The sequence below is a fragment of the Tachyglossus aculeatus genome, chromosome 2 (assembly GCF_015852505.1).
Source record: "Tachyglossus aculeatus isolate mTacAcu1 chromosome 2, mTacAcu1.pri, whole genome shotgun sequence".
In the NCBI taxonomy this organism is placed as follows: domain Eukaryota; kingdom Metazoa; phylum Chordata; class Mammalia; order Monotremata; family Tachyglossidae; genus Tachyglossus; species Tachyglossus aculeatus.
In genome coordinates this window covers 68,632,730-68,646,600 of record NC_052067.1, presented here as the reverse complement: position 1 = coordinate 68,646,600, position 13,871 = coordinate 68,632,730, and the positions used below count along the sequence as shown (strand labels likewise).

Genomic DNA, 13,871 nt, shown 5'->3' with positions numbered 1-13,871 from the left:
GCCTGCAGATGCGGTCTCAGCCGCGGTAGCAAGTTTTCCGTAGAAATTGCAACGAGGAAGAGCAGTGACCGATTAATTAATCAAGGCCGTACCCGCCATCACCCAGACCCCCTGGTTAGCAGAGCCCCGGGGCAGTTTGTAGGCGCACGTGACCACAGGAAACCGCAAAACCAGGGCAGAGTAGGGGGAGCGCTCACAAAACCCACCAGGAATCCCCATGGCTCCTGCATTTCATCACAGAGTCGTCCCCCCCACTCCGGACGTCCCCGAGAGTCGAATCCAGGACCGCCACTCCCCCAGCTCTGGGGGGGGGTCCTGTGATCGGCCCCAACGCCGGTCTACAGGAGCCTGATAAACCCTTGAGGGGGAGCGGATCTCTGAGAGCCGAGTCGTGGTAGCTTCGGATCGGTTGGCTACCGAGGAGGGCCCCCAATCAATCAATCAATCAATCAATCGTATTTATTGAGCGTTTACTGTGCACAGAGCACTGTACTAAGCACTTGGGAAGTCCAAGTTGGCAACATAGAGAGACAGTCCCTACCCAACAGTGGGCTCACAGTCTAGAAGGGGGAGACGGAGAACAAAACCAAACATATTAACAAAATAAAATGAATAGAATAGATATGTACAAGTAAAATAAATAATCAATCAATCAATCAATCGTCTTTATTGAGCGCTTACTGTGCACAGAGCACTGTACTAAGCGCTTGGGAAGTCCAAGTTGGCAACATAGAGAGACGGTCCCTACCCAACAGTGGGCTCACAGTCTAGAAGGGGGAGACGGAGAACACAACCAAACATATTAACAAAATAAAATGAATGGAATAGATATGTACAAGTAAAATAAATAATCAATCAATCAATCAATCGTCTTTATTGAGCGCTTACGGTGTGCAGAGCACTGTACTAAGTGCTTGGGAAGTACAAGTTGGCAACATATAGAGACGGTCCCTACCCAACAGTGGGCTCACAGTCTAGAAGGGGGAGACGGAGAACAAAACCAAACATATTAACAAAATAAAATGAATAGAATAGATATGTGCAAGTAAAATAAATAATCAATCAATCAATCGTCTTTATTGAGCGCTTACTGTGTGCAGAGCACTGTACTAAGCGCTTGGGAAGTCCAAGTTGGCAACATATAGAGACGGTCCCTACCCAACAGTGGGCTCACAGTCTAGAAGGGGGAGACGGAGAACAAAACCAAACATATTAACAAAATAAAATGAATAGAATAGATATGTGCAAGTAAAATAAATAATCAATCAATCAATCGTCTTTATTGAGCGCTTACTGTGTGCAGAGCACTGTACTAAGCGCTTGGGAAGTCCAAGTTGGCAACATATAGAGACGGTCCCTACCCGACAGTGGGCTCACAGTCTAAAGGGGGGAGACAGAGAACAAAACCAAACATACTAACAAAATAAAATAACTAGAATAGATATGTACAAACATCTATCCATATATCCAGGTGCTGTGGGGAACATTTTTGAAGAATTCAGAAACTGCAGGAACAGAACTTTTAACCACCCAGGCAGGCTGTTGAGCCCGCTGTTGGGTAGGGACCGTCTCTATATGTTGCCAACTTGTACTTCCCAAGCGCCTAGTACAGTGCTCTGCACACAGTAAGCGCCCAATAAATACGATTGATTGATTGACGACGCCTTCATGGCCCTTGTCAAGTTCTGAAATGGTGGCCTCTCTAAAATGGAGTCAGTAGTGCCAGGCCAATACACTCATTCATTCAGTCTATCATATTTATTGAGCGCTTACTGTGTGCAGAGCACTGTACTAAGCGCTTGGGAAGGACAATTCAGCAACAAAGAGAGACCATCCCTGCCCACAGCAGGCTCACAGTCTAGAAGAGGGGAGACAGACAGCAAAACATGTAACGGGCATCATTCATTCAATTAATCATATTTATTGAGCGCTTACTGTGTGCAGAGCACGGGGAGACAGGCGGACCCAAACCGTGTACGTACACGATGAACAGCGTTTGACGTCTCAAAACGTTTCAGTTTCTTAACTACTTCGGAGATATCGTAAGGATGTATAAAACGGCGGTACCATCCCCAGTAATATTCCTACTTTGTCTTCTCTCGTCTCCTGAAATGAAAATATATCGAGACAGTGTACTTAATCATCAGCATTCGCTGATGAGGCAGATGCATTTTGAATGCTGACTTTCTGGAATGATGAAAAGAATAACGACATTTTATTTCCCTGCCTTAATTTTGAGTAAATAATCATTCAGAACCAAGGAAAATGCTTTTATATTTTGGGAAGGCTTATTCATGGTTAATCAGTTGATGGTATTCAGTGCTCAGTGTGTGCAGAGCATGGGAGAGAAAAATGCGGTTTAGTGGGGGAGTGGCAGACATTACATAATGACAGAGGCGTAATACATTGCAGGTAGAGGACACGGCAGCCTGTATCGAGCAATCGGTGGTATTTATTGAGCACTTACTGTGTGCCAATAAATACTAGATGCTTAAGAGAACAGTACAGTGGCGTTGGTAGACATGTTCCCTACCCCCGAGGAGCGCACAAGCTGCGCCTCTCTATTTATTTAATTTACTTGTATATATCTATTCTATTTATTTTATTTTGTTAATATGTTTGGTTTTGTTCTCTGTCTCCCCCTTCTAGACTGTGAGCCCACTGTTGGGTATATATGTTTGTACATATTTATTACTCTATTTATTTATTTATTTTACTTGTGCATATCTATTCCATTTATTTTATTTTGTTAGTATGTTTGGTTTCATTCTCTGTCTCCCCCTTCTAGACTGTGAGCCCACTGTTGGGTATATATGTTTGTACATATTTATTACTCTATTTATTCTACTTGTACATGTCTATTCTATTTATTTTATTTTGTTAGTATGTTTGGTTTCGTTCTCTGTCTCCCCCTTTTACACTGTGAGCCCACTGTTGGGTAGGGACCGTCTCTATATGTTGCCAACTTGTACTTCCCAAGCACTTAGTACAGTGCTCTGCACACAGTAAGCGCTCAGTAAATACGATTGATTGATTGATTGGGGAGAGAGATGTTAAATTACTGGTAGGGGAATAAGAGAGTATAAGGATATGTACATAAGTGTTGTGGGGAGGGCGTCAAGTGCTTAAGGGGTGCAAGTGCAAGTACATAGACCACATAGAAAGCCAATCGGAGATATGAGGGGCTAGTCAAGGAAGGCATCTTGGTGGAGGAGTTTAAGGACGTAAGATAATGAGACCCGTGTTCTGTAAATTTTTCTCAGTTCCTGAGGGAGTGAGAAACGATGTTGATTGTATAGTTTTGTGTATTGTGATAATCAAAGTCCCTGTTTGAAAGTACACATCTTGGAAAAATTCCCGTTTGTACTCAAATAGTTGTGAATTTTCAAATGTAACCGCATTTCAGATATTTTTTTTTATTTCCAACAAGATTTGATTTTCCCAAAGTTGTACAGTTAGTGGTGGAACCAGGATTAGAATTTTTATAGAACTAGACTTGACCCTAGGTATCATGCTCTAGTTACTATATTCAAAACTGGCAGAATCTTCTGAGCGAAGAATGATAGTTTATTACCGTTTTTGTAGGTTGACTGAAGCATTAATGTCCCAGGAGAAGGTTTGAATGGAAATCTTTTATAAGGGGGCGGGGGGAAGGCATATAGCAGCACCCCCCAAAAATCCTTGTTTAATCAAATGGAATGAAAAGTTTTAAGTCATTAAAAAAGTTCATTGATTTTGGCAGAATAATTGTATAAGTAAGGTGGCCTTTAACTTGTCAGATTTTGAAAGGGAAGATTTTACTGTGGGCAGCGTTTCCCAGGACACAGTTTTGTCAATCTTTCTCTCTTGGGTCCATCCCCGCTCTCCCTCCGCCCCGCCACCTCCCAAAATCCAAACTGTGTATAAAAAAAAATCCAAACAGTTTATAAAAATGTGCATCGTTTTCATGAGTAAACCTTCATTTTAAACATGCTGTACCTTATTTATTTTAGAAAATGGAATAATCAAATCAGATAAAGTATTTGAAGTAATGCTGGCCACAGACCGCTGCCACTATGCAAAGTGCAATCCGTACATGGACTCACCACAATCAATAGGTAAGATTTGCTTTATTTTAAAAAGTTAATTCTTCACACATTATTCACCCCTATTTAAAATCTAGTAGCGGTTAACGAAGAGCTGCAGGGGAATTTGGGGCTCCTTCCGTTTTTCTATTTGAATTTCGCACCGGATTTGATGTACCAAGCAAAAACCTTTAAAGAAATATTGTTAATTGGCTACTGTTTTCTCTTCTGGTGTAAATATGCCTATGAAAGTTTTTAATTTCCCTTTTAAAACTCAGAATACAGGCCTCCTTCCTTCTACATGCCTTTTCTATGAATTCAGACTTACACGGATGTATTTGATAGCACAGGTTCACAGCACATAGAGGTAGTTAAGAGTTTTGTGAGTTTAGCCGCATCTTGGGACTGGCTCAGTTCTGCTTAGATTTCCGGTGCCTCAGTAGAGCTACGTCTGTTCAAAGTCTGCTCAGCCACCGCTCAGGAGAACTCGGGAGGACTTGACTCGTGCTTTTAGAGTCGCAAGAGTTACCTCTCTGAGCAGCAGATTGTTTTGCTTAAGCGACACACCCAAGCCCCTTTCCTCTCAAGCTAGCTCCAGCTTCCCAATTCCTGCAGCTTTCATCTTACCAGGTTGCTTCCCCCTCCCCTCCGCTTCCCTCTCTCAGCTCTTCTTGGAATGGATTTATCTTCTCTTGTCTGCTGTTACCGCTTCTACCACAATGGCCCTTCCCTTGGCTGGCATTCTCCACCTTCTGGGACCGCAAAGTCGGGGGACTGAACCGAGGCCGGATAGGAGCGGTATCCATATTGAGCTCTTACTTGGTGCAGCGCGCTGTACTAAGCGCTTGGGAGAGTATGGTATAGCAGAATTGGTAAACACGTTTCCCGCCCACAAGGAATTTATAATCTAAAGGGGTGGTGGATGGGTGAGAAGCTCTTGCACCTTCGACTCCTTTGCGGCGAGCAGTTCTTCCCGTATCCCACTCAAGGCACGGCTTCCTGATAATGCACAACCGAATGGCGGGAACCACTGGGCCCCGAGGGGCCTGAGCGGTGGAAGTGGCAAAAAATAAGTTCATTCATTTAGTTGTATTTATTGAGCACTTACTATGCGCAGACTACTGTACTGAGCGCTTGGGAAGTACAAATTGGCAACATATAGAGATGGTCCCTACCCAACAACGGGCTCACAGTCTAGAAGGGGGGATCCACTACGCTTCTAAATATAGTCAAACATCAATTTTTGTCATGTAACCTCTACTCCGTTTACCTTTGTCCTAAAACGTAGTGCACCTAGGTATTTTATATGATCCAGACTTATTTGTTCCAAGAAGACCCACTGAAGAAAGGGGAAGGGACAGCGTGGATGTGGGGATGAGTTGGGGATGCAGCAAGGGGAGCCAGGAAAGCCGAAGGTCGCGGGAACTGGGGATCAGGGTTAATTCCCTTGCACGTTTGCAGACGTGGACACCTAGCCGTTACTTCAAGAGGACATGACCCATGTCAGGCTGACGTGGAACCAACCTATTCAAGTTAGTGTGGCAATGAGTAACTGCCACAGCACTGTTCATGGTTTCTTTTTTCCTTAATGTGATTATCTTTAAAAAAAGTCTCTATTATCGGTGATGCTTTCTTCTCAGAATCATTTCTGTACTGCAAAACTACTCCACCACCATCCTAAATCATTTCATCAACATGCCCTGAATTGGTAGGGATTCCCATGTGCACGGACCTTGTGTATATAAAATTGGTTTTGCTTTGCTTCCGATTGCCTTTTTTTCTGACCTTATTTTCATCTGTAGTGTGAACAGAAATCACTGCTTGAATATTTGACCCTTTGGGGATGTGGACGCTCATTTTAAACAAGAGGATCAGGAGTAGTTTCTTATCAAATCTTTGACCAAAGAGGTATAGTGAGAGCACTACCAATCCTCCTCCTTTTTGCTTCATTTGCGTACTCTTTTGCGTGGTTTTCTTTATTTTTTTTTAGAAAATTCCTTACCTGCTTCCTTCTCCGAAGCAGGTTTTTGCTGAACTGCTGAGCCTTGGCAGTGGGCGCCTTTGAGGCTTAGAAGTGCCACAGGATTCTGTCCGTCTACTGCCATACTGTCTCCTTTAGAAGCACTGTAAAAGCCAGCAGAGAAGATCCTGGGGGGCTTCTGAACCCCGAAGGCACCTGCTCTCACAGCTCAGTGAAAACTGCTTCAGAGGAGGAAGCAGGTAAAAAAAAAATTATGGAGGATGCAACACCCCAGAAATGAAGGGCGAAGTCCAGAGAGTATTGGATGCAGGGAAGGCCCATGGAAACGGACACGGTTTGAAAGGATTGCTTCATGTATGATGTCGCTCAAATTGATTTTGCTGCAGCTGAAAGTGCCATCTTGCCGGCCAAGTGTATATTTAAGGGTATAAAATAGTTTGGATATAAGAAAACCTCCATGGAATTCAACTTGGCCAGAGAAGAAGAAGAAATATTCCTGCTGGAGCCCAGTTCTCTCTGGCAGGATTCAGCACCTTTAGACACCGTAGTAACTCTTCCAGGCCACAAGAATAATATTTATTACTTCGAAGTGGGAACCTAATGAATGTCATCCTTGTGGCCTGAAAGGGTTGGCCAGTTTGCGGGGTCCACGGGACCCGAGCCTGTGGAAAAGATTCCAGTTATTTGTATGTCCAGATGGATATATGTATGCGTGTATTCATTCAGTCGTATTTATTATTCCTGGGTGCACTGCACTGTACTAAGCACTTGGGAAAGTACAATCCAACGATAAGCAGTGACGTTCCCTGTCCACGGTGAGCTCACAGTCTAGAGCGGAGAACACAGACATCAATCCAAGTAAATAAAATGACAGAGAGGTACATAAGTGCTTTGGGTTGGGAGCGGGGAAGAGCAAAGGGAGCAACTTCAAGCGACTCAAAGGGGAGTGGGAGATGAAAAGTGGGGCTTAGTCTGGGAAGGCCTCTTATGTCTCTTCTCACACATATACACACACACAAACGCGTGGAAAAAGAGAGGGAGAGGAGGTCAGGAGGTCTTTCATTCTTGAAGATGCCACTGACAGACTAGTTCACCTATTTGTTTAATGGACTTGAATGGACTAGCTCCTCTGTGTCCCCCTTGCAGACTAAGCTCAATGAGGAAGGAACTAAAGGGAAGCAAGGGACACATTGGAGGTACATGTTACTTTCTTCTGCCCCTCTCAACTGGGGTCATGTCAGCTGCACATGTTTCTTTTAAATATTGACCTTGACCTTTGCTGCAGCCAGAATATAAGAAGTTTAGGGGTCCAGTTGGGAAAGTTCGTGAATTTTTCAACGCCTGTCAGGCTTGGGAATGACCAAACTGGGGCGAAGCCAGATGGCTTTGAAGCCCAATATTTAGCCCAAGAAGACTCACTCCCAAAGAACTCAACTTCTAGAAAGCAGCCTCGGAATTGGGTGAATATTTGTAATTTTGCGGCGGGGGAGGGAAGAAGGAGAAGCATTTCTTCAACTTTCAAAAACCCTGAAAAGTAGAATTCCGCCGACGCCTACATTTTGGCGTTGCTTTCGGTTGTTGTTGAGGCAGAACCTGGCTGAAGTCCAGTGTTTAGCCCAATACCTTTCTTGTTTGTTTGTTTGATTTGTCTCTGAGACCCGCATGATATTCTCACAGTCCTGGAGGATGGCATGATGAGCCGACAGCAGCGAGAGAGCTGCAGTTCCCAGCCAGTTGTCTTCATTCCTACTTTGTGGAAACATGGTCATTTCAGATCCATGTGATCTGGAACTGTGGGCTTCTGTGAAATCTCAGGACCGAGTTCGCCATTAATTCTGTCGGGACACATCATCATCATTACCAAATTACAAGCATTTCAGAATAGATTGTATGCAATTTATAGACTAATAAGGTGTGTAAAATTTAGTGGATTCTTGGTTTTAGAAATGGAGTGTATCGGTATTATAGAAACCTAACTCCTGTGAGACAAAATCATAACCTGGAAAGTACAAAATAGAGCCAGCTATTTCTCTAATGAATAATGTTTTACAAAAGTTGTAAAATAAATTCCACCGATTTCCCTTCTCCCCCCCCCCCCCAGCCCACAGCTGAACATACAGTAGTATTTTTCTTTTTGTTTTACAGGCTTTCAAGCAACAATCAGTGCCCCACACATGGTAAGTGTTTCCTCTCAAAAGTGTGAATTTATTACAAATGTTTTGAAGAAACTAGTTATTTTCATGTATGTACTCTGAATTGGATAATAATAATAATAATAATAATAATGGTATTTGTTAAGCGCTTACTATGTGCAAAGCACTGTTATAGTGAATAACTACATCATATATGAAATGTTTAGGGCTGAGATGATGCTGTTTTACCAAGCAGTGAATTTTAATTTTTGTATCAAGTAGTACCAAAGTGTTTATAAATGGGATTGAGTACAGGTCTTAGAGAAAGAGAACACTTTAACTGGTGAGCAAAGTGAACAGACACTGAGTAAAATCAAACGCAAATACTAAAGAACCTGTGTTTTGTATTCCTTTGTCAGCATGCCTATGCTCTAGAACTTCTATTTGAACAACTGCACGAAGGAGCCAAAGCTCTTGATGTGGGATCTGGAAGCGGAATCCTCACTGCGTGCTTTTCCCGCATGGTAAGAATTAGCTTTCTCTTTCTTGAATCTAGAAGAAGCTCTGGTGTGACGTGATTAGGTGCACCTTTTTTCCATTATATTTGCGAAGATGATCTATATGTAGCTTCTTCCACTAAATCATTTGTTACAGCATATTATGGTTCAGTTTTGATCCCTGTATGGTATCTGAAATTTTTTTATGATAGTAAATGACATTGCTCTTACAGAAAAAGAGCGGATTGGACACAAGAGGCTTTGTGACCTAATGGAAAGAGTGCAGGATTTGGGAATCAAGAGACATGAGCTCTAGCTTTGGCTCCCCCACTTCTGTCAGTCTGTCATATTTATTGAGTGCTTACGGTGTGCAGGGTGCTGTACTAAGTGCTTGGGAGAGTACAACACAATAAATCAGACCCATTGCCCAGCGCTTAGAGCAGTGCTTTGCACATAGTAAGCGCTTAACAAATACCATCATTTTTATTATTGCCTGCCCACAACGAGCTTACAATCTAGAGAGGGAGATTTATTTTATTTATAAATAAATAAATTTTATTTATTTATAAATAAATAAAACTACATTATGTATATAAGTGCTGTGGGGCTGGGAGGGGGGATGAATAAAGGGAGCGAGTGAAGGCAGTGCAGAAGGGAGTGGGAGATGACAAAAGGAGGGCTTAGTCGGCCTCTCGGCGGTGGAGATATGCCTTCATTAAGGCTTTGAAGCGGGGAGGGGGGTGGAGGGGAGTAATTGTCTGTCGGATCTGAAGAGGGAAGTCGTTCCAGGCCAGAGGCAGGGCGAGGGCGAGAGATCCACGGCTTTCCTGTTGTGTGCCCAGTCTCCAACCTCGCATTGGCAGAATGGGCAATCAGATACCTGTGTTCCCTTCATCTTAGGTTGTGAGCTCCAGGGCGGGTGTGGACAGGGACTGGATCTGATCTGATTACCTGGGCCCAGAGTAAGTGCCTAGGAAATACGATCATTGTTGCTGTTGTGACCTCAGAGGGACAAAACTTTGAGTAGTAGGGTTCCTCGGGTGGGTTTAATAGTGGGTCTGCCGAGTCACTGGCTTTCCTGCCTCTTTACGATTCACACCCGCACATGCCCATTCATTCCCCATTCCCTTTTGGTTGCTTTCTAGATAGGTAAGTGGAGCTGGGAACATTCCTCAGCCCCTCTTAGACCTTCCTGAAAGCAGCACATACTGCTGCAGCCTAGGGAAAGGCCAATGTTGAAACGGTTGTGATGGGCAGATAAATGCCCTGGTAGACTTTAATCTCACTTCTGATGTTCCCAGCGGGCTGAGCCTAGCTTAACTGCGGCAGCGATCTTCTGCGGCTTTGGCATAGGAGTGGAGAGGCCGAATCGGGCCTGTTTTAGTTGGAGGATTGGGTAGGCCAAGGGGTTGCAGTCCTGTAATTTGGTAAGTTCAAGAGTCCAGGGCATTCTGAATTGGATTGAGCTCAATTGCCTCCAGCCTTTGACTCCAGGGACCTGCAGAGATGGAACCCCAGGCTTTTGGGGCCCCTAGTTTGGATATACATCTCTAGAACTTGACCAGGTGGGTTATGAGTGCCCTTTAAGATGTTCTTGGCTCTTTTTTGCTTGTCTGTTTTGTTTCATTTTTGTTCATTCATTCAGTCCTATTTATTGAGCGCTTACTCCGCGTAGAGCACTATACAATTCGGCAACAGAGACAATCCCTACCCAACAATGGGTTGGACTAATGACATTCAGTTCCCACTGAAGTCAAGATGTTACCCTCTCGTTTGTTTATTTAGTAGTTAATTTCTATTAATCTTCTATTTATCTAGTTTATCATTCATAATTGTGAAAGCCTTTCAAGGCCGTAGTTTCACTGGACTAGTATACCGACAATAGCATAATTTAAAAATAACTACGTTATTTAATTGGCAAAGCACCGTCTCCAGTTCATTAGGCACCTCTTGCCGTCATATTTTGAATTTGTTAGATTTTAAACATCAGTGAGTACAAGGTGACTCATGTTGAATTTTTTCAAGAAGTGGGCAAAAAATGTTGCAGCAATGCAGAGTAATTTGCTTTCTCTTCAGCTCTGACTTAATTTAGAGCGACTTAAGGTGAAGTGGTGACTGCAACTCCTGGCCATTGTAGAACACCTACAGGCCAATAAATTGAATCAAATTACACAAATTTAGCGGGGACTCCTGTCCACCTCTTCAGGAATAATCCCTGATCTGTTCTCTCAGATATTTTACTTACTGAGGCCATCCTCCGTTCACCATAGTGTTGCCTACAGATGTATATGGGGGAAGAAAATATCCCAAAACTTAGAGGAGATTCTATCAGTTTTATTTTGTTTTTGCATTTTGGTAAGGAAAATTGTTCCTCCCCTCCTTTAATTCTTATAGTAGTTTGGGCTTTTTTCATTTTGGTGGGGGGGTTGTCAGTACTACTTGTTAACCGCAGGACTTCGTACTGTTTTTCTTTTCCAATTTATTCTTGCAATTTTCCGAACTATTTTTTCACCTAAGGGTAACATGATGGGCTGATGTTCTCTCTACACTGTGATTTCTTCCTGTGTTTGGCCCTGAAAGATTCTGGTTTTTCCTCAGCAGTCCTGGGACTCTTTTTCTTGTTGATGTTGATTTTTCTTTCTTATTTCAGTTTATTATTTCTCCCTTTTCTCTTGGCATGCCCTTCCTGTTCTGCACATAATGTTCTGTATTGTTTATTTGTTCAAGTACTTTAAGAATAGATTGGAATTTTATAATTTGTTTCTGTGTCTTAATTTAATTTACATAGTAGCTCTTGGACAAGCCCGTGCTTTGCACACTCATGGCCAGGTATTTTTTTAAAAAAATTTTTCTATGGAGCAAGTTTAGGAGGCAAAAATTGTATGGGAGGAAAAGCAGATTCAGTGTTATCCCCTGAAGTGGCTAAAGATCAGTCGATTGGTATTTATCGAGTGCTTTCTGTGTGCTTGATTGATTTCAAAAGTCACTCTGTCCAATCTCTAGTGACTGTACAGTCTCTACCCTTACCAATTCTGAAGTTTCTCTAGCGGACCACAACCTCCTCCCGTGCTCTTTTTCCCGTACACCCACACAAATCTGTCCTTTTCCCCCTCAGAGACTTCCGATCTTTCGGCTCCCTCCGATATCCTACCCCATTTGGTCTCCGTACCCAAGCCACCTTCTCCCAACGCACAAATTGACACACGCAACACCACTCTCTCTACTGAACTGAACTCCCTTGCTCCCCTGTCCCGACGCCGATCCCCTGCTGCTAACCCGTGACCTCCACAGTTCGCTACCTCCTCTCCTGTGCCCGAGCTGTGGAGCACCTTCTGACCTTATCCACTTTTAATTCATTCTTATCTGCTTCAGTTCAGTCCTCTCCATTGCCCAACAACCTCCCAATTCACTCCCATACGCACTGCTCCCTCCAGCAGTTCCAGATATTTAACTCCTTCCTCAAACCTCCTGTCCCCTTGCCCTAATGATCACTTCCCCCCCATTGACCTGGCTAAGTCAATCAATCAATCAATCAATCGTATTTATTGAGCGCTTACTGTGTGCAGAGCACCGTACTAAGCACTTGGGAAGTACAAGTTGGCAACATATAGATACGGTCCCTACCCAACAGTGGGCTCACAGTCTAAAAGGGGGAGACGGAGAACAAAACCAAACATACTAACAAAATAAAATAAATAGAATAGGTATGTACAAGTAAAATAAATAAATAAATAAATATGTACAAACATATATACAGGCGCTGTGGGGAAGGGAAGGAGGTAAGATGGGGATTGAAACCATTAGGCATGATCTCCATAAAATCTCCCCTGCTCCTTTTCAATCTCCACACCTCCACTTTAATTCCCTGTAGTAACTGACTATGAAATCTCTCGCCTCTTCTCCAAATCTCCCCCGTCTACCTGTGCTTCTGACCCCATCCCTTCGTACCTTTTTAAAATATTCACCCCATCCTTTCTTCAACTTTTTCCTTTCAAAAGGCTGTCAAGCATGCTTATGTATCCCCCTTCCTCAAAAAAACCCCTTCCTTGATCCCCAGCTCCCTCCAGTTATCACCCCATCTCCCTCCAACAATTTCTCTCACATCTGCTTGTTTACACCCGCTGTCTCCACTTTGTCTCCTCCAATTCTCTTCCAGATTCCCTCCAACGTGGCTTCCGTCCCCTTCACTCCCCAGAAACAGCCCTCTCTTAGGTAATCAGTGATGTTCTAGCCAAATCTGATGGCCTCTACTCTATCATAATCATCCTAGACTTCTCAGTCGCCTTCGACAACCCCTTCTCCTTGAAACTTTATCCACCTTTGTCACTGACATTGTCCTTACTTGGTTTTCCTCCCCGTCTCTGACCGCTCTTTCTCAGTCTCTTTCCTGGCTCCTTCTCCGTCTCCCCCATCCTTTGACAGTGGTGATCCTGTAATGTTCAGTTCTAGGTCCCTTTAATAATAAGAATAATAATTTTGGTATTTGTTAAGCGCTTACTATGTGCCAAGCACTGTTCTAAATGCTGTTCTCCATGTACACCCACTTCCGTGGAGAACTCATTCGCTCCCATGGCTTCAGTTACCATGCAGATCATCATCATCATCATCAATCGTATTTATTGAGCGCTTACTATGTGCAGAGCACTGTACTAAGCGCTTGGGAAGTACAAATTGGCAACATATAGAGACAGTCCCTACCCAACACTGGGCTCACAGTCTAAAAGGGGGGAGACAGAGAACAAAACCAAACATACTAACAAAATAAAATAAATAGAATAGATATGTACAAGTAAAATAAATAAAAAAATTAATAGAGTAATAAATATGTACAAGCATATATACATATATACAGGTGCTGTGGGGAAGGGAAGGAGGTAAGATGGGGGGGATGGAGAGGGAGACGAGGGGGAGAGGAAGGAAGGGGCTCAGTCTGGGAAGGCCTCCTGGAGGAGGTGAGCTCTCAGTAGGGCCTTGAAGGGAGGAAGAGAGCTAGCTAAGCGCAGATGATTCCCAAATCGATATCTCCAGCCCTGACCCGTCTCCTTCGCTGCAATTTCACACTTTCTCCTGCCTTCAAGACACATCTAGCAGGGTGGCTTAGTGGATAGAGCACAGGCCTGCGAGTCAGCAGGATCTGGGCTCTTATCCCAACTCTACCACGTGTCTGCTGCGTGACCTTGGGCAAGTCACTTCACTT

At 43.5% G+C, this 13,871-nt stretch overlaps 1 protein-coding gene across 2 annotated transcripts in view; it reads left to right on the top strand.

Annotated features, from left to right (window-relative positions):
• The window catches only part of PCMT1 (protein-L-isoaspartate (D-aspartate) O-methyltransferase), a 46,957-nt gene that overhangs the window by 12,594 nt on the left and 20,492 nt on the right, over window positions 1-13,871 (top strand). For both annotated transcript variants that reach the window (XM_038767543.1, XM_038767552.1), the window contains exons 2-4: window positions 3,993-4,097; window positions 8,191-8,222; window positions 8,597-8,701. In XM_038767543.1, the coding sequence (XP_038623471.1) occupies window positions 3,993-4,097; window positions 8,191-8,222; window positions 8,597-8,701 (242 nt within the window). The remainder of the gene's footprint in view (window positions 1-3,992; window positions 4,098-8,190; window positions 8,223-8,596; window positions 8,702-13,871) is intronic.